The 20,879-nt window shown below is 43.0% G+C and overlaps 1 protein-coding gene across 1 annotated transcript in view; it reads left to right on the top strand.

The window, feature by feature from the left end:
• The first annotated feature begins 572 nt into the window (after positions 1–572).
• Positions 573–20,879, top strand: part of meis1b (Meis homeobox 1 b) — a 101,467-nt gene continuing 81,160 nt past the window's right edge. Inside the window, exons 1-7 of the mRNA XM_061791135.1 lie at positions 573–916; positions 1,830–2,050; positions 2,882–3,023; positions 3,161–3,211; positions 3,385–3,435; positions 5,664–5,810; positions 20,148–20,259. Coding sequence (XP_061647119.1) covers positions 905–916; positions 1,830–2,050; positions 2,882–3,023; positions 3,161–3,211; positions 3,385–3,435; positions 5,664–5,810; positions 20,148–20,259 — 736 coding nt within the window. The 5' untranslated portion in view covers positions 573–904. The remainder of the gene's footprint in view (positions 917–1,829; positions 2,051–2,881; positions 3,024–3,160; positions 3,212–3,384; positions 3,436–5,663; positions 5,811–20,147; positions 20,260–20,879) is intronic.

Genomic DNA, 20,879 nt, shown 5'->3' with positions numbered 1-20,879 from the left:
TAAAATGGCGAGGTTTTTTCAATGGACTCTGGTTTTCACCCCCCCTTGGGTTTCCGCGTCACTTACTGCGGTCCGACGCGACCTGTTTATGGCCAACGCTACTTCCGGGTTCGAGCACCCGCACGCACACACGCGCGCGTTCATCTCCATCCAAACACGACTCCACGCGGCTCCTTTAAGAAAAGCCCCGAGCCGGAATGATGAGCCCTCCTCCTCCTCCTCCCCCTCCCCCCCCTTCTCCTCCTCCTCCTCCTCCTCCTCCTTCTCCTCTTGAGCTCCTCCACACGTCTTTGCATAAGTGAATCAAGCCGCGGGAGAGCGGGCAGCCAGCAGCCGCCGAAGCCAGGGAGAGACGCTTCATTCCCGGCCGTGAGTGGGAGCGCCGAGCCGGTGTTCGACCCAGCGGACCGAAGCCTGCGGGAGGAACGCCGCCACCGCCGACGCCGCCGACGAGCAAGCAACGCCGGACACGCGGGAGCCGGAAAGAACGAGCCATGAGAACCACCGGGTGTCTTTTAAGGCTTTGAATTTATTTTTTTATTTTTCTAGGGTTGGGGGGTGGGGGGGGTGGGGGGGGACTCGGAGCGAGAAGGAGACCCGAGGATCGACTCTCCTCGGCCGGGTTCAACTTGGCCGGCACCGCGGTGACGGGCCGGAGGGGAAAACATCCCCAAAACAAAACAAAACAAAAACCCAAAGGATTTTTTTGTTGTTGCTGTTTTTTTTTTTTGTATTTTTTTTTTTTTTTTTTTTTTTTTTGCTTTTTAACATTTTTTTGTTGTTGAATGTAACCACCTCCCCACTCTATTTTTGTTTGGATTTGCTAATTTGCCGTGCAAGGCTGGCTTCCGAGCGGATTTAAGTGCGGGACTCGAATCACGAACTGCGGGCGGCGAGGAGGCTCATGGCGCAAAGGGTACGTACGAAAACACGCGTGCACATCGGAGAGGGGGGGGGGGAACCAAAACAACAACAACAAAAAAGTTACTTTTGCTGTCTTTTTGTTTGGCACCCACATTACGCACGGACGAGCTGGTTTTGCATTGCCCCCCCCCCCATTACCCCCGCCCCCACCTCCCCCACGCACACATCTACGCACACTTCTTTCGTGGACGTGTTTTTGCAGATGACTTGTGACAGCACTGCGTGGATTCTCTGGGTGACAAATCTCAAACATTTGTCTCGTGACTTTGGATCTCCACGCACCCCCACCCTCCAACACAAACACACACACACACACACACACACACACACCCTTCTTTAATAAAATGCCCTCACAAAAATAATAGTAATCATAAATAAATTCGTAGCGAGGCGACGACAAAATGATTTGATTTGTGATTTGATTGATACATTCTGTCCCAAAATCTGCCACGCTTTCGCTTGGAGTTTGCTGTTGTTGTTTTCCCAAATAACTCCATCAACACTGGAACACTTTTTTTTTTATTTTTTTAATAAATTTCTTGAACAAAGCAGCACTTTGTTAAAGGCAAACAGTGACATTGCCTTGCTAAAAAAGGCATTTTAGTGTTTTGATGGCACAGTTTTAAGCCTTTAAGATGAGGAAAAACTGTCCGGAATCTCACTTTATTACTGGCTGAACGATTGTGATAATTCCTCGAATCCCTTCTTTGAAGTTGCTGCATTAGAGTATTAAAAAAGTCGGAATTTAGAAATGAACCAGTCCAGTTTTGAATTGAATTACTTGACGCGTTAAGAACTTTCCCATTTGCTGCAATCGTTGGATTAATTTGCACGCTCGCTCCTGTTTTAAACGGAGCTTGAATAATGGTCGTATGAGTGCAATTGTTGTGTGTGTTTCGGTGCAGTACGACGACTTGCCCCACTACGGGATGGACGGGGTGGGCATCCCGACCACCATGTACGGAGACCCGCACGGCGCGCGCTCCATGCAGGCCGTGCACCTCAACCACGGGCCCCAGCTGCACTCGCACCAGTACCCGCACACGGCGCACACCAACACCATGCCCCCCAGCATGGGCTCGTCGGTCAACGACGCGCTCAAGAGGGACAAGGACGCCATATACGGGTACGAGCACCGGAGGCATTGGAGTGCGCGGTGGGGGTGGGGGGGTGGGGGGGGGCGGCGGGCTGGCGGGGGCGACCTCCGGGACTTCCAGCGGGGTGCTCGGCTCGCCTCGCCCGGGGACAGTGAGCGCTTGTCGGGCACGACTGTCTCCGCGGGTCGCTGAGGCCGAGCGGACCTCCGCGGACTTTCTTTTTTTTTTTTTTTTTTTTTTGTCTTTTCCTAACAGTTTATCATATTAGTTTGTTGTAATATCCCGCTTGTATGTGTTGTTATAAAAGTACATTGTACTGTAAAATGCGGGAGTGGTCTAATAATTGCACACTTTCAACCGAGCGGCAATAATTACAACCAATTGCTAATTTCATTAATTGTCGCTCACGAACATTTAAGTATGCATCACATTTTAGACAGGCGCTGCCTGTTAATAAAACATTTTTTTGTGGCTTTTTAGCATTTACATAATATATATATATATATATATATTTTTCTTCACATGAAATGATCGATGCGTGTGTGGCTCAGGCTGTTTGCATTGCTCAACGCCACCCTATGTATTCTATATAATAAACACACTGTACGTGCGCACAACGTGCGCAATTGTATTACACTTTCCAGCCTCTCCGCATGCATGCATGCGTCCACGCGGGGAAGCTCCCCACGGGCGGGTCGCTGCGCGCACACACACACACACACACACACACACACACACACAAAAATAATAAAAAAAATCCCCAAATCCAGCCTGCAGTGGTGTTGACCCCGTCGCTGACATTTGCTATTGTGCGGCCTGTATATAACTGCGCGTGCGCGTGCGTGTGTGTTGCCATGCAGGCACCCCCTGTTCCCGCTGCTTGCACTGATTTTCGAGAAATGTGAATTAGCCACGTGCACCCCCAGAGAGCCCGGCGTGGCGGGAGGGGACGTGTGCTCGTCGGAGTCCTTCAACGAGGACATCGCCGTCTTTGCCAAACAGGTCAGCGAGCAGCAAAACACAAATAGAGCTTGAGCAAGAAAGTGAACTGCATTTGAATTCACATTTTCTTGGGGTGCACTGACGTGATTTGGACAAAATGATCACATGACTGATTCCTTTTTTTTTTTTTTTTTTAGATTCGTGCAGAAAAACCTTTATTTTCGTCAAATCCAGAACTGGATAATCTGGTAAGTAAATATATGTGTGTGTTATGCACTTGATCTGAATAATATTGGTGGAAAGTGCTGGGAACTGCGCATGACGTCACTTTACGCGAATACACGCAAATGACTTAAATGGCTTGGTTTAAAAAAAAAAAAAAAATATATATATATTTGTTGTTATTTTGCAATTTCTGCAGATGATTCAAGCCATTCAAGTGTTACGGTTTCATCTGCTGGAGCTGGAAAAGGTAAAAAAAAAAAAAAAATCTCTTTTTTTTTCCATCATTTGCATAATTGTATTTTTTGCTCGTCTTTTATAATTAGCGTCCAAATCAATCACGGTACGGTTTTTGTTGTTGTTGTTTGTTTTAAGATTTTGTGCCTTCGTCCTTGGTGTGCATGTGTTGCCGGACCGGTCCCGACCCATTTCTGTTAAGTCTGCACACATTGCACAATATTTAAAAGAGAGCGAAAAAAACGTCGACAAGTGCACGAAATCCGAGCGTGACGAAATCTGGCTGTGGCGTTTTTCAAAATGTTGTTGTTATTATTATTATTATTGTTATTATTGTTATTTTTAACGCGTGTTGAGTGCGTCGTGGCCCGTGTGAGCCCTCGTGTCACTGCCAATTTTCGGGTATATCTCCATCCTAAGGGGGAGCAAGTGGGGATGAGGGGGGGGGGGGGGGGGGGGGGGGGGCGATACCATCGTCATGCACGGCCCTGGCCACCTCATTAGGTACACCTGCACCCAGGCACAAATATTATGCGTTCATTATGTTTTGTGGCTGGTGACAGCTGTCCCTAATATTTAGCAATGAGAGAAGGGGTCCAAATATCAGGGACACCTCTGAACCAGAACGTCTTTGTACAGTTTACGCGCTGCAAAGTTGGATTTATTAATTTTTTTTTAGCCCGCAGAAGACAGTGCAAGCATAATAGTCTCACTTGTAACAATTATTATTATTATTATTATTATTATTATTATGAAGTGTTAGAAAAAGTTACTTGGATATAATCTACTCTTCTTGTCGTGCTTTTTTTTTTTTTTTAATATAAATCTTTTGGTTTGCTACATGACAGAGGGTCAATATATTAGAAACACCCCTGAAAGTGCACACTTTGTAAATTATTATTATTTTAGCTCTTAATATGCAACGTAGGTTTACCTGTTGTTTTGAACAATGAATGGTAGTATTTGTATGAATTTTTAAAAAATGTGGCTGGAATATAATCTGCTGCCCTTGTTGTGCTGGAACGTGCTTTTATGATTAATTTCCCATGGCTAGTTTGACGCTGTATGTGGTTCTGGAACGCCGTTCCTAATAATTTGGTTTTATGAAATTTGATTCATTTGTAGCTCTTAAAAGACAGCCATATATCCATCCTATTTTTACCACTGATTGGTATTACTATTTCGAATTTTTCTAAAACTGTTGTTGGAATATAATCGTTTCTCCTTTTTTTTTTTTTCCCTGTGTTTGATGAGTTTTTATCAGGTAATTTCTCGCATCTCGGTATATGTTGTGTGGAGCAGAAGGGATGTCCCTAATATTTCGGTCAGCGACACTGAGGGCGAGAGAGGGTCACAATATCAGAAACCCCTTTGAAACGTAACATTTTTGTACAGTTTGTCAGGCTTCATTATTTGTAGTTCATGAGATGCAGTGCAGGTGTGCCTAATATTTTGACCAGGGGTTGGCATTCTTCTTCTTCTTCTTCTTCTTTTTCTTCTGTAGACAAAAACAATGTTGCTGGATTAGAATACACTCTCCTTGTGGTGTTACATTTGTTAGTTTTTGGGAGTAATTTTGTGGCTGTTTTTGTGGTTGTTTTGTTGCGCGAGGTCTGTTTCTAATAATTTGGTTGACACAATTTTTCGAAGTTTGTTTGATTTTTTTTTTTGGTTCTTTTTCTAGCTCATGAATTACAGTGCAGCTGCATCTAATAGTCTGACTAGTGATTGGTATTGTTTTTTTATGATTTTTTTAAAATATTTTTTAAATTGATGCTTGAATATAATCTGTCTCCTTTGTGATTTAGATTAACAATGACAGAATTTCTTTTCTTGCTTGTTTTTTATATTATTTTTTAATTTTTGCTTGTGAAATACAGTGCAGGTGTGCCCAATTTAAAATAAAAAAAAATATATATATTTTTTTAGATTGTTTCTTGACTATCATCTCGTCTGCTGGTTGTGTTGGGTTAATTATTATGAGTCATTTCTTGCCTCTTGTTTGATGGTTTGAGGACTGTTCGTAATATTTTGGTTAGCTGACTTTGTGACTATTGCAAGATTTTTTTTTTGGGGGGGGCTCATGAGATGCAGTGCAAGTGCGCGTCATCCTTTGACCAGTGCTTGGCATTATTTGGATGATTTTGACAAAAATGATGCTGGAATATCATCAGATCTTCATTCCTGCAAGTCCTTTACTGTGCACATCTCGCCGTTTGTTTGTTTCTCGCGCCCACGCAGGTGCACGAGCTGTGCGACAACTTCTGCCACCGCTACATCAGCTGCCTGAAGGGCAAGATGCCCATCGACCTGGTCATAGACGACCGCGAGGGCGGCTCCAAGTCGGACAGCGAGGAGATCACCCGCTCTTCTGTGGCCCTCGACCAGGTACACACACACACACACATTAACACGCAACCCCCCCCCCCCCCGCCCTAACTCCCCCTCCCTCCAATCATCCCTTCCATCGGAATGAGACATTTTCTGCATAAATGCTCTCATGGGCTCGTTAAGACTTGACCCTCTTTCCTGCGCATTTTCATTCACGGGGTCCGTTTTGCAGGCTCCGCCCCTCGCCCCTCGCCCCTCGCCCCGGTAGCGGGGCGCGAGGCCGAAGCGCTCCCCGGTGGAGCTTGCGCTCGGTCCCTCCGCTTTTTTTTCTTTCTTTCCCCGGTCCTCTTCCTCCTCCACTGTGTGCACGCTTCATTAGGCGTCTTGTCGGTGCTTCTCCTCAGACATGAGTGCACATTGCTTATCGAGAGACCACCGCCCCCCCACCACCGCTCTCCCACTACATCACAGCCCTCTTTATTTGGATTGTCAAGCAATAAGAGGCAAAATAGAGAAAAGGTACATCAAGCCGAGGTGGTAAAACCACTGGCACGCTGTACTTAAGTAGATGATAGCTTTATGATAATTGCAAAAGTACACCTTGTATAATCAGCTTTCCCCTTGAATTGAAATGCAATAAATCCTTTCCAGTCCCTCCAAATGGCGCCAACATTTTTTTGGGGTGCTTTTAAGACAGACAAATAGTACTGTATTGTATATAAATGAAAACATAAAGTAATACTGTACGCACTGTAGTATTTGTGAGCTGGACGTGTGTGGTTTAAGGGGCGTGGCCTAGTGAGTGACATCAGTTAGTCCGCGTGTGAGCGTCTGGGCGCGAGTTGTGGCCTACAGCAGCTCCTTGGGAGTGTTTTGGTTTTGTATTCCTTAATTGCGCCGTTTCATCTTACGCTGAACACACTACACAGCGGAAGGAGTAAAAAATGGCGGCGTCAAAGTAAAAAGTCGTCGGGAAAATAAATACTCAAAGCACGGCGCCTGAAACATCTACTTAGGTAGAGTAGTGACGTATTTGTACTTCATGTCCCCGCCATTGAGAATACAGTCAAGTGGGTGTTTCCTCTTTTTGCGGACTGGGCCTCCGTTACGTTGCCACCGCGGGGGGCGCCCGTGTGCGTGTTGCGTATATTCGCTCACGATCCGTTCGCCGGGTTTGAAATATCGCAGGATAGCGGTAAAATTCCGCATTTGCGCACGGGGCGACGGTGCAATGAAATTAAAGGCGCGTGCGACATAAAAAAGTCACCAGGCTAAATAATTTAAATCCGTGCGGCGTCCATATGGGTGAGTGGCTGGGAGAGAAGGCTTCAGGGAAGGAGGGGGGAGCAAAAGAGGGAGGGAGGGAGGAGGGCTCGTCTTGTGTGCGTGTGTGTGTGTGTGTGTGTGTGTGTGTGAGATTATGGAAATGAAGATCAGACGGCAAAGATAACACAGCGCCTTTTAATCCAGAACGAGAATGAAATAACACACTCTTAAGTGTCTCTTTGAGGGGCTTCGTGTATCCTCTCGAGGATTCCTTTTTTGTCCAAAGTGGTCCTTTTTTTTCTTTCTCTCCCCTCTATAGATGGAGCAGGTCAGCGCAGGCTGTGTTAACCCTCCTGTTGTTTTCTAGCGGGTCAAATTGACCCGTTGTAAAAGTACTATTTGTGTATGAAACTTCAACATGTACAATGCAACTTTTAAAAAGCCCATTTCACATATTTTCAACAATGTTTACTGAGAACCATCCCCTTTCTGACACTTTTGGATCATCAAACAGGCCCCGGGTCATATTGACCCAGGGATGTTTGTGCTGTTCCTGAGAAACAAACTTTACAGGAGAGTGAAAAACTCCTCGTTTTTTAAGGTACATCAAGACAACTATGTTGTCAACCCTCTTATGAAATTTGTTTCTTTAATGCCTCAAAAAATGTTCATGGGTCAATATGACCCACTGTGTCTAAATGGGACATATCTGCCTCCTTTTTAGCCCATTGTGCCACTGTGTCACTCAATATATTTAATAGCGCAGGCTAATTACAAAATGCAGCAGAATATGTTTTAATTAAAAATATATATTAACATTAAACATTAGCATGGGTCAATTTGACCCGTAATATAACAGAGGGGTCAAAGAGGACAATTGCGTTGTGCTCCAGGGGTTCACTGATGCAGTTCTTGAACACTCCTGCTATGTTTGTTTCTTTGGTTCAAATGTTCACGGGTCAAATTGACCCAACCCTAAAAAATGTATGCCCCTCTTCAGTCCTTTGTGTCAAAATAATAGGATCAATATATATACTATGAAAATTCAAAAATATTCCTCACGTAATGTAGAATATTAACAAGGGTCAATTTGACCCGTAACACAACCGTAATGAAATATCGCAAGATAGCGATGAAATTCCGCCTTTATGAAGACCGTTGTGTTGCGCTTCCGTTTTTTTGTTTCTTAGTACAATGTTAATTGGTCAAATTGACCCACTATATGTTTAGCCGTCAATAATGCCTGCCCTTTGGTTCAATATAATAGGAACAGGCTAACAGTTGAAATAGCATGTAAATAAAATAAAAAATATATGGAATATTTTATACTGTAAAATATTAGCAAGGGTCACATTTGACCCGTAACATAACAGAAGCAGGCGTGACATATGAATCATCTAAAGAATAAATGCACAATACACATGCATACTTGCAAAGTTAAGTTAGTTTTATTTATTTTTTTTACATTTTGTGGTCTATTTTTGTGTGACATCTTATCCGCACTGGTGACATCCTTAACGAATTGGCCTTGAATGTGTGTGCACGTTATCTCGCCCCCCCCCCCCCCGCCTCACGCACACACACAAACGCGCGCACACACACACACACATATATGTATTTTTAATATATGCCCCCGGGCATAAAGTTGAAGAGCAAGAGCGGCCTGCAAATTTGCACAAAAGCTGCAATGTTAACAAGAACGCACATTTATTCATAAAGCAATTTATTCCGGCACGAGGCGTGTAGCAGAGAAAAGAAAATGTCAGGGAGAGAGAGAGAGAGAGGAAAAAAGACTGAATGTATTCAACTGGACTTTTTTCAAATGTATTTTTTTATTTATTTTTTTTAAACAAGACTTGACAGTGTTTTGGAATTATGTGTCCGCCGTGCATGTGTCACGCCGCTAATATTCCGAATATTTAAGCCGTGTTGTTCTTAGCCTGCCCGAGCAGGCCGTCGTGCAGAGGTGAAAAAGTCAGACGAGGCTGGTGAATGCGACCCAGCCAGTTTAGTGTGTGCGTGCGTGCATGCGTGTGTGTGTGTGTGTTGTGGCCGACCTGATAAATGCAGCACCCCCTCAGGTGCTGCGTTGAGTGGAGCGACTGGTTAGCACCGGTTGGACCGAGTTAACCGTTTCCCCGCTGCTGTTCCTTCAGCTCCCCGGCGAGACTCCCGACACGTTCCCGTCCGCTCGCACGCTGGCGCCCGTCGCTGGCGATTCCTCTCTTGCAGCTTGAAAGTGATTCACTTGTAATGTTGGAGCATTGAAAAAGTGATTCTATTTTAATTTCATCTGCTTTAATATTAGATCAGTTTAGACGGGAAAGTGTGGTTGACGCAACTTCTTTTAAATTTAGTCTTCCAAAGCTACTATAAAAACATAATTTGTTTATGGCATTACATCTAACAAAAGCAATAATAATAATTTTTTTTTAATTGACTGCAGTTGTAGGAAGCCGGGGAAAGTTCAATTTTGTGTGTAGAAGTGCTTTAATAGGGCTTGGAATTCTTTTTTTTTTTTTGTATGATGACAAATTGGCTACATTTAAAATTGTTGGGAAGTGAGAAGTTCAACTTTGGAAATTGCTTTAAAAGTGTGTCAAATCATATATAGTTTATTTTTATGAATTTATACATGGAAATGATGCTTTTTCCTTTTAAATACATCTCCCAGTGCTACTAAAAAACATAGTTTTGCTTGTTTGCTTGATGAAAAACCATCATTCTAAAGTTGTGGTCATGTATAATTGACTACAGCTGTAAGGATCTGGGAAAAAAAGTTTAAATTTGCTTTTAAAAGTGATTTCAAAGTGTTTACATAATTTTTTTTATATATATATAAATTGGTCTTGGTCAAAATTGATGTGTCGCGCTCGAAATGATCAATACGTTCTTTGTCAAAGCATAAAATGTGTGTATCTCTTTAAATATTTCCTCCTGTTACATTAACTATCAAAATATACAAAAATAATGCACGTGTTAATATAAACATGTAATTAAGGTGCTGTTAAAAGTTGATAATTGACTTTAAAAGTACTTGAAAATTGTAAGAATGTCTCAATTTCGTATTTACTTTAAACTGTCATCCTTATCTCGTCAAAAAACATGTTTTAAATACTGTTAAGTCATCATTTGAATCCATACTGCAGATTCAACATTCACCTTAAAAGTGTATGAACCCTGACCTGACCTTAATTGCACATTCAGGGGCGTAGGGAGGGGTGGTCGATGGGGCTAACGAAGTGGGAGTGGGAGGCTAATACCGCTAAGGACTCTCTGCGTGTCTGGAGAGCCTCTCCACGACATCAAGTGGGGCTGCAAATAACTGAAACTTTCCTTGAAAAAGATTCAATTTTTATGACTTTTTTCATTTTTCCTTGTGACTTGTTGAAGTCGATACTTCACTGAAGAGCCAGGAGGTATTTTGATTACTGTCTAGTTTTTTTTTTTTTTTTTTTTGTGTGTGTGTTTGTTTTTGGAGAATTTAATCCGATTTAGCCCCACTTTTACGATGTGTTTTGAGTCCCAAGCGGGCCGTCCTGTTAGTTGTTAGCTTAGCGCACGGACTCGGCAAGACGTGCTGGCGTTAGCTTAGTGCAGGGATTCCCAAATTGTGGTGCGCGCCCCCCCTAGAGAGTTGGCATGGTTCTTTGGCCTGTAATTAGCAACAATAGACTGGGGATCCCTGAACTGCCAGATTTCTTTTGGGTACAAACTTAAAAAGGTTTACTGTTGTTGTTGTTTTTTGAGGGGGCTGAGGACTTTAATCCCATGTTATGATTCCCGGGAAAGCTGTACTCGAGTTAGCGTTCCAATTTGTTCTGCGAGAGCCCTCCAGGGCATGCGTTAGAAAAGTGTAATGTAGACATTTACATTTGGGTGCAGCAAGTGATCAATAAAGCGACGTCGTGTTATTATTATTATTATTATTATTGCGTATGGCACAGTAGCGATACGCCAGCATTTGTGCGCCAACTCTCTGGGCATGTTGAAGGAGGTGCGCTTGGGCAAAGGGTCGCGTCACATTCCCTCTTGATGGCGGGCACGGGTGAGCGTGTTTTTTTAAGCTATTTTATTTGGTATTTATTTTTCAGGGAGGCCAATTCAAAAGGGGTGCATTTGGGGAAAGGCTGTTTTTGTTTTTTTTCACCAATTGAAAGAGTTAAATATGATCTTTTTCTGAATAAAATTCAAATTTAAATTTAACTCTAGAAATGAAAAAATGTATACGATTTATCTAATAGTTTTGAATGAAAATAGTTTTAATTATATAAAAAAATAATATTTTTCAAAGATGTGATTTATTTTTCTAGACAGTTTTATTTATTTATTTATTGCGGTAATTAATAAACATCATTCAAAATTGTTAAAAAACTAGACATGCCTTGGATATGGTGTTCTTGATCAAATTTTAATCTGTAGAATCTAAAAATGTTATCACTTTTGGGAGTAGTGACAAAAGTAATATTAAAAAAAACAACAACTTTTAAACCAATTTGTGTTGTGTATACATATATATGTATATATATATATATTATAAGGTTGGATTAATATTTTTCAAGTACTTTCTTTTTTATGCTATTTATTTTGGTAATGAATTTGTTGTTTTAGTTTCGTCAGTCTTTATTGATATGCGTAGGGGTGGGGGAGATACATGGTGTGCAACTTTGGGGGTGCGTCCGGGAAAGGGCCCCTTTAGCACTCTCGGGCTATCTTTCGGCAACAATCGGCTATGCAGTTATGCAATGCGTCTTTCCAGGTCAGCAGTGTTGGTTTAGGTAACACTGCTGGTCAAAGGGTGACCCTGCCTCCCCCCCCTCCCCCCGAGTCGGGAGTGGAGGCGGGGGTGCGTCATCCGCCATTTTCCTAATCGGGTCGACCCTGGTATCGCTAATCTATTAGCTTGCACCCGCCGGCGTCACATGCGGGCTTCTTTTTGTGCGCCTCAAATGGCTCCTCTCAAAGCAAACTTCTGAGTCGCGGCGGAGTTGGGGGGGTGGGGGTTTGTCGGTAATGGCGGCTTTTGTGGCGGCATAAAGGGGTGGTTTGACCCCCTCCTATCCTCGCCCTCCCCCCGCCTTTCGGGGCGGAGGATTCAACAAGTGGCACAAAAGAGAGGCGACCATGTGACTTGTGTGCCCCTTAGCCTGCTGGAATAGCAAGTAGGCTCATTCAAAGGAGGGGGTCCTCATAGTCAACCAACCCCCCCCCCCCCCCCTCCCCCCCCCCCCCAAGCCTAAAAAAAATGTCAGTCCATTTTGTACCCCCAAAGTTATGACGGCTGACGCACAGCCATGTTTAAAGTCGGAGCAAACAATAACGTGGCTTGTGTGTACTTAGCTAAAGGAAAGACCCCCAGCCCCACCATCCCTGCACCCCACACCCCCCTTTTTAACTCCCCGCTGGCTGCCCACAATGGCCGCCGTGGCCAACGTGCTCGGCTAGGCTAAGCTAATGAGGAAACTGGGCAGCACAACAACATGTCATTCACAAATTAGGCCTTTCCATGAAGGAAGGCGGGGGGGGGGGGGGGGGGGGGATGGGTGTGAGGGGGGGGGGGGGCTCCCTAAGTGTAAACAAGCAAAAAGAGAAACTCATTAACAGAATTCGCACGCCACGTTTGCTTTGTCTTTGGCTTTTTTTTTTTCTTTCCCCGCAATACTTTCTCCAAAAGGAGCCGAAGAACATGCACAGGCAGTAATGCAATTTGTGTTTTTCCATTGTAATATGAATAATGTGACAAGACTCGCCTCCCAGGCAGATGCGCGCGTCTTAATCACACGCGCTCAAAGCGGAGTTTTACACTTGTATGAATCGATACTGAAAATAAACTTGAGAAAAGTGCTTTTGATGGCCACAGAGCAGCACGGTGCGCTAGCGGATGTCACGTCTGCTTCCTTCCACGTTCCAAAAATCGTGCCTCTCCTCCATTCCGCTCCTCTCACAGGCACAATGAATACATAGCGTCAATGACGCGAAAGTGCATGTTTTTGGAATGTGGGAGGGAAAGAACACGCAAACTCTCTGCAGGAAGGCCCGAGCCCAAATTCAAACCCAGAACCTCTCGATTCGGAGGCGGCCGCGCTAGCCGCGAGGTCACCGTGTACTTCCTTTCGGCGTGGAGGGAAAATAACTGCAGCAGCAAAGCATTCTGGGGGATGGAGTTGTGTGTGTGTCGTCTTCGATTCAAGTGTGCCGCTGTGGAAGAGTTAATGTGTGTGTGTGTAAGGCGCTGGTGGGGATTATGTATATTTACGCCTGCAGCTCTTAAGTATGCACATATGATTATTCCTGCAACCTGGCCAACTGTAAATAAGCGGAACGTCTCCAGAAAAAAAAAAAAAAAAAAAGATTTCAGCACCTCAACCTTAGCCGTTATTATTATTACTGCAAATCAATCGGCGAGGCGACGTTCCTTCTTGCATGAGCGCCTGCTTGCTTGCATGAGGAATCCCCCACCTCCTGCATGCGCGCGCGCACACACACACACACACACACACACACACACACAATGAGAGCGCACTGGATCGGAATGCCGAATCACAATTTCCAGCAAGAGGAATCTTTTCACGGAGAATTAGGGAAGAAAAACGATGATTTAAAAAAAAAAAAGTGGAAAAAAATGCTTAACTCAGGATGGGGGGGTGGTATGGGGCTTGTGTGCGTGCGTCGGTGAGCTTCCCTGGGCGGCAGATTTAAGAAGTTTAGCGAAAAGCGAGGCAGAACAGAAGCAGGGAAATTGAATTTACTTGACAATTAAGCGTTGGAATACAAGCTAGTGCGCACGCAGCAAACGGAGAGGGAGAGGCAAGGATGGAGGGATTTGGGGAATATGCAGAGGGAGGAGGAATGGCGGCTCATTAGGGGAACAGAATAAATCAAGTGTGTCGCTTTGTGTGCAGTCTGCCTGTCGCGGTCTTTCTTCTCCTTCTACGTCGGGCCTGTTCAAACTTTGGTATTCGCCAGCTTTTGGTGTACTGAACACAGTTAAAACAATCCAGTATGGGTTATATTTCAAGAAGAAAGCGTCTACATTCACCACTGGTGACAGTCAGTAGTTATCTATCATTAGTATTATGTAACATTTGACGTGTATTTATTTTGTTCCTTTCTGACTTATTTTTTCCTTTTTTGCTTTAATCCTCCTTCATAATGTACTTATGGAGGTAGTGTTTAATGATTTTTTTGAATTGATATATTTTGTTGATATTTCTATTTTCAAAATTATTATTATGTTTATTATTATTGGTCATGTTTAATTTTGAGATGGCATTTTTGGTTTAATAATAATAATAAATATGACGAAAAAGATTATTATTATAATTATAATATAATTTATTATTATTATTGATGCTAGTTTTGCATTTCTATTATTTTAAAATTTAAATTCATTTTAACACCTGTTTGGAACATCCCACAGGTGAACAGTCTAATTGGGAACAGGTGGGTGCCGTGATTGGGTAGAAAAAAAATTCACAAGCAAAGATGGGGCGAGGTTCACCTCTTTGTGAACAAGTGTGTGAGAAAATAGTTGAACAGTTTAAGGACAATGTTCCTCAACGTACAATTTCAAGGAATTTAGGGATTTTATCATCTGCGGTCCATAATATCATCAAAAGGTTCAGAGAAGCTGGAGAAATCACTGCATGTAAGTGGCAAGGCCGAAAACCAACATTGAGTGCCCGTGACTTTCGATCCCTCAGGCGGCACTGCATCAAAAACCGACATCAATGTGTAAAGGATATCACCACATGGGATCAGGAGCACTTCAGAAAACCAATGTCACTAAATACAGTTCTGCAGTACATCCGTAAGTGCAACTTGAAACGCTACTATGCAAAGCAAAAGCCATTTATCAACAACACCCAGAAACGCCGCCGGCTTTTCTGAGCCCGAGCTCATGTGAGATGGACTGACGCAAAGTGGGAAAGTGTTCTGTGGTCCGACGAGTCCACATTTCAAATTGTTTTTGGAAATTGTGGACGTCGTCTCCTCCGGGCCAAAGAAGAAAAGAACCATCCGGACTGTTATGGATGCAAAGTTCAAAAGCCAGCATCTGTGATGGTATGGGGCTGTGTTAGTGCCAATGGCATGGGTAACTTACACATCTGCGAAGGCACCATTAATGCTGAAAGGTACATACAGGTTTTGGAGAAACATATGCTGCCATCCAAGCAACATCTTTTTCATGGACGCCCCTGCTTATTTCAGCAAGACAATGCCAAACCACATTCGGCACGCGTTACAACAGCGTGGCTTCGTAGTAAAAGAGTGCGGGTACGAGACTGGCCTGCCTGCAGTCCAGACCTGTCTCCCATTGAAAATGTGTGGCACAATATGAAGCGTAAAATACGACAACGGAGACCCCGGACTGTTGAACAGCTGAAGCTGTACATCAAACAAGAATGGGAAAGAAGTCCACCTACAAAGCTTCAACAATTAGTGTCCTCAGTTCCCAAACGTTTATTGAATGTTGTTCAAAGAATAGGTGATGTAACATAGTGGTAAACAAGACCCTGTCCCAGCTTTTTTGAAACGTGTTGCCGCCATAGAATTCAAAGTTAATGATTATTTGCTAAAAACAATAACTTTTATCAGTTTGAACATTAAATATCTTGTCTTTGTAGTGTATTCAATTAAATATAGGTTGAACATGATTTGCAAATCATATTATTCTGTTTTTATTGATGTTTAACACAGCGTCCCAACTTCATTGGAATTGGGGTTGTATTTTATTTATATATATATATATATATATATATATATATATATATAATATACACACACAAAATGTGTGTGTGCGCAGATTTTTTCCTCCATTGAATAGAAGAAAGAAAAAAAGGCCGTTGTATGTATTTGCCAATGGGTGTGTGAGCGCATGCTGTGTGTGTATTGGCATGTGTGTGTGTGTGTGTGCGATCTCAGCATTAATTGCGCGTCAGATCAGCGCTTGTGTCTAAGGGCGGCCTGTGTGATTATAAATAAACTCCCCCCCCCCGTCCCCGCAGAGATGCCATCCGGCCCCCCGTTTCAACGCCCCCGCCCCCATTTCCCATGGGGCCTGGGCGGCCACCTCCCAGCAGGCATTGCGTTCTTTTGTTCAATTACAGCTACTGCACAACTTTGCCTCCCCACACTCCATCGTGTTCTAATTATATTTTCACATTTAAACACAAAGAACTTGCACGCATCAGGCTCTCACGTACGCGATTAGCACGTCCGCCTCACAGTTTTGAGGTTGGCGGTTCGAATCTCGGCGACTCCAACGTCCTCGCACCTTCCAGAAACATGCTTTTCGCTTCATTGACATTGTCCGGAGGTGTAAAGCCTCATTGATTGCGCCCTGTGATGATCTGGTATGTCCCGCCTCTCTTTTGTGTAGCTCCTCTCACCAGCACAATGAATACATGTTTAAGTCATGTCTAGCTCACCCGCCATAGAAAATTAATGGATCCAGTGTCAAACTGGAACCGTTGTGAAGTCTTTTTCAATGTGGAGAGGGCTTTATAAGGTGGAAATGAAGATGCCGAGGTGTATTTAAGGCACAAATAAAAGTCTAGCTATAAGCTTAAGGCAAATTTCGAATGTGGATAAGTGTTTATATGGTGGAAATAAAGATACAGCTGTATGGTTAAGGTAGAACTAAACATGGATTAGTGTTTGTAGGGTTGAAATTAAGGTGGAATATATGTTTAAGGCGGAAGTAAAGGTTGAGAGGTGTAATTAAGGTGGAAATAAAGGTATAACTTCACGGTTCAATGAAACGAAACGAAATGTTTTTTGCAGTGTCTTTGAGCTAGAGGTCAAACCACATTGTAGTGAGCAGCCAGGAGAGAAAATAGACGTGTATGTTCCCCATGTCCTGTGCAACAAATTCGACTTTCTACGTTTCTGATGCATATTTTTCCCATTTCATTTCACATTGTACGACCATTTTAGGGTCCCATGCGCTCTACTCATTCATTCAAACTCCTTTTCTGCACGCTGAGCATGCGTTCCGGATTACCTGGCATCCCAAAAGGCTTCCTCCGTGGCGTTTATCCTGGGTTTTAGGGGGACTTTCCTCGTCATGGACTGATTTTGGGGGAAAACAACAACGATATTGTGCATGTAAGCGTCCAGATGATCATCTCCCAGCCCGGCGACATAAAGCCAGGCCCCAATGTGTTGCATTTACAGCGTCTTGTGCATTTAGACGCAACACCATCTTGAATAATGTCCTTTTGTTCCCCGTTTTTAACACTTTCCAACTGTCTCCAGTTGTACACCATGAAAGGATCCAGATTGGAACCAGTTGTTGTGTGTTTTTTTTTCTTTTTTATCCCGGCCCCCCTTCCCAACTTTCCCGTCCTCAACCAGATCGTCCATCACTCGCTTTGTCACATCGGGCCCGAAAGCAAAAAAAAAAAAAAAAAAAAAACTCGGCTCGGATTTGACTCTCACAGGTGGTGTGTTGATGCATCCGTGTGTGCGTGCGCGCGTGTGTGTGTGTGTGAGGGATGCCGTGATAGATCCCTTTTGAAGTCCTTTCAGAAGCGGAATAAGAAGTAACATCTGGTTTGGTTGCAGTGCGAGGCGGCCACATCGGAGGAGGCTTTTGTGTGTGCGCATGTGTGTTGATATATTTCTGCAGTGTGTGTGTCTGAAAATAACTCGGTCAATGAGAGGTTCCCCCCCGAGTTCGGTCACACTTTGGCAGCGTATTCATCAAACTTTCGCTTGAGTTTTGTCACAAATAGTTCTGGTTCTGTTTGTGGAGGACTTCCTCGCTTCTGGTCTGCCTCTGAGGTGTACTTTTAGACCACAGAAACCTTTTTCCCTTTTAGGCTTTTTTTTTTTTTTTTTTTTTTTAAACTTTGGCCCAAAGACAATAAAAAGGTTCATGCAGGCCTGCAGAGACTGGAAAACATGATAACATCGGTTATAGAATTCGACGTATGGAAGTAATGCGACGCCACTGTACGCTTTAGTCAATGCGCACTTTCGTCACGCAGATTTTATGCAGTAGAGCAGTCGTCGTCTTTCGCATAGAACTCAGCAAAGTATGCGACTACCAAAAAAAATAATAAAACAATTTAAAATCAGGAAAAGCCTACTAGAACAGCTGAACTTCATTTGGGGTTAATCAGAGGCATGCTAACTGGTGGCAGGTGTGTGCTGACTCATTCAAGCTTGAATGTGATTGGTTTATTCTGAACACAGCCGCATCCCCTGTTATAAGAGGGTGTGCGCACTTGTGCAACCATATCTCGGTTTATTTTTACTCTCCCTCTCTATTTTTGGAATTAAGTCGTAAACGTTATAATGGTGAAAAAAGCTTTGAAACAATTCCTCTTGGTCTCAAGATGTGACAATTTCTGCGAACGACTGCTTTCAACACAACAGGGCTAAATTTCACAGCCCTGTCCCGGCGTGCCACTAAACCCTTTCACGCAGCTATCGTCCCACCGCGGATACTACCTCCGAAGTTGGACATTTCGTAGGTCTGTTTCTTTCACGCGGAATAAGAAACTGGAACAAAAGTCTGACGTTTCCGGGCTTTAATGGACGTGTGAAAGGGAAAAATTTACAAGCAACAACACTTTGCTAGTCATGTACGCTAACACTTGTTAGCGCACGTTTCATCCATCTTGACATTTAACGTTGTCTTTTTTCACACATTTTATGTGTTTCCAGAGCCATATTCCTCCACGCAGCTCTTATGTGGCACTGTATATATTTGAATGAATTTCTTTGCGGATGACATCACTTTCGCCGGTTGCTCGCTGTTGTGCTTGTTGTCATCTGCTAGCAGTTTGTCCCAAACGGAGACAGCCGTTGATCGCATGCTTCACAAAGCTGGGAACTCATGCAACATGTTGGCTTGCTGTTGGCTTTTTTTTTTTTTTCTCTCCCCACTTTTCTTTTTTTCTTCTTTTTCTCAACCCTCATTCCGTACGATGGTGTCATGCACGCTCGCTTGTGCCTGCACGCCCTTATATGAGTGCGCTACTTGCGCTGTGCGCAGAACAAAGAAGACATGACGGCACTCGAAGTCGAGCGGAAACCTCCGCCAAGGCTGAGTGACAATGACACATAGTGTTATATGTTGTTTTTATTTCAATATGCTTGTTATTTCTGGTACGAGGCGGACAGGCGCATACTCATACATATTTTACTGTGTTGTATGTGTAGTGCTGTGAATAATGAAGATCAATGTCGGTACTGGCCAAATAAGACTCCTGGAGAGCAGTCTGTTTTTTTTTTTTTTTTTAATTGAGTAAAATGAAAAGTAGTTGTAATCTAAATGAAAATAAATACACTACTTAATATACCAAAGGAAATGATGAAATAAATCAAGCAGTGACAAGCGGTTGACTGTTCCACTCCAGTCCTCTAGCTGGCAGTAATATTTATTTTTAAACCAATTGTTTTGCTGTTGATAAAAGTACAGAGAAAAACAAATCTTAAAAATGAAGAAATCTGATTGAAATAGAAATATTGTAAATATGAAATTAAAAAGTGACAATGTTGTGCTTTTGAGAACAGTGGAAATTAAGTGTTTAACACAAATGATTAAAAATGTTTGCAATAAAGACATAATATTATAACATAATTATTATAATGAACCATATAGTCAAATAAATACATGAAAGTAGAAAAATCTTCAAAATTATTGTATTATAAATTGAATGTTTTTTTTAAGATTTATAAATAAACAAATTGATTATGAATTGCAGTTGATGCTATTCCACTCCAGTCCTGTAGGTGGAGGTAATATTTGTTTATAAGCATTGTCTTGCTTTTGTTAATAGTTAATTAATAAACTGAACTTAATAATACAAAAATAGACAATTTCACAAAAATAAAGCAATAAAATAAATAAATGAAAAACTTGACACTTTACCATTCCAGTCTTGTAGGTGGTGGTAATAATTCTTAATATTATTTGTTCCAAATAGATGATCAAACTAATGATACAATAAAGTAATGCAAATACAAAGTAATCAATAAGTAATATACCTAATATTTTCATTTATTATGATAAAAATGAATGGAACAAATGTGCTGGGTACCCACCTTTTTTTTAACCGCATCCACACTGAATGTGTGAAACCTTAAAGTCGTCCCTTCTGTGTTTCTCTCCAGACGTCGTGGAACCGAGACCACGACGACACGGCGTCCACGCGCTCCGGGGGCACGCCGGGCCCGTCCAGCGGCGGCCACACGTCGCACAGCGGCGACAACAGCAGCGAGCAAGGTAAGAGCGGACGCTTCGTTGCGTATGGCGCTCTGCGCGTTACATCAGCCACATCAAAAGGTGGCAAGAGTTGACACTCCCAAAGCCTTCTGGACCCTCAATCCCTTCTTAAGGCGACAGGAGCCTGCTGAGTGATGACAGAAAACTCGGTCGTCCTCTGGTGCTTCTTACCCTACTGTATTGTATTCCATAGTCTCCGCTTTGCTGCAGTAGCCCGATTTATTGCTGCCCTCGGTCTCTTTTTGATGACACAATTGCAGAGCCTTTGGAACATTTGAGGATGAGGAAGTGATCAAATTATAAACTTGCTTGCAAACATGCCTTAAAGATGGAGGCTGCAGTATTACGCTCCATAGTCTCCACTTTGCTATTGTAGCCCAGTCCGTTGCTGCCCTCAGTCTCCTCTCCATTATATTATTGTAGAGCCTTTGTAACATTTGAGGATACACGGCTAGTGTGACAAAATATAAAAACTCACATGCAAACGTACGACTCCATAATCTCCAATTTGCTGCAGTAGCCGCCCTCAGTTTCCAGTCGTTTATAAAATTGTAAATTTGCAAGACACACAGCTTGAATTCATGGTAACGTTGTCATACAATGCTGTATTCTAATCCACA

Source organism: Phyllopteryx taeniolatus, chromosome 11 (genome assembly GCF_024500385.1).
Source record: "Phyllopteryx taeniolatus isolate TA_2022b chromosome 11, UOR_Ptae_1.2, whole genome shotgun sequence".
Lineage (NCBI taxonomy): Eukaryota > Metazoa > Chordata > Actinopteri > Syngnathiformes > Syngnathidae > Phyllopteryx > Phyllopteryx taeniolatus.
The sequence above is the reverse complement of the archived record's forward strand: the minus strand, read 5'-3'. Positions and strand labels throughout refer to the sequence as shown.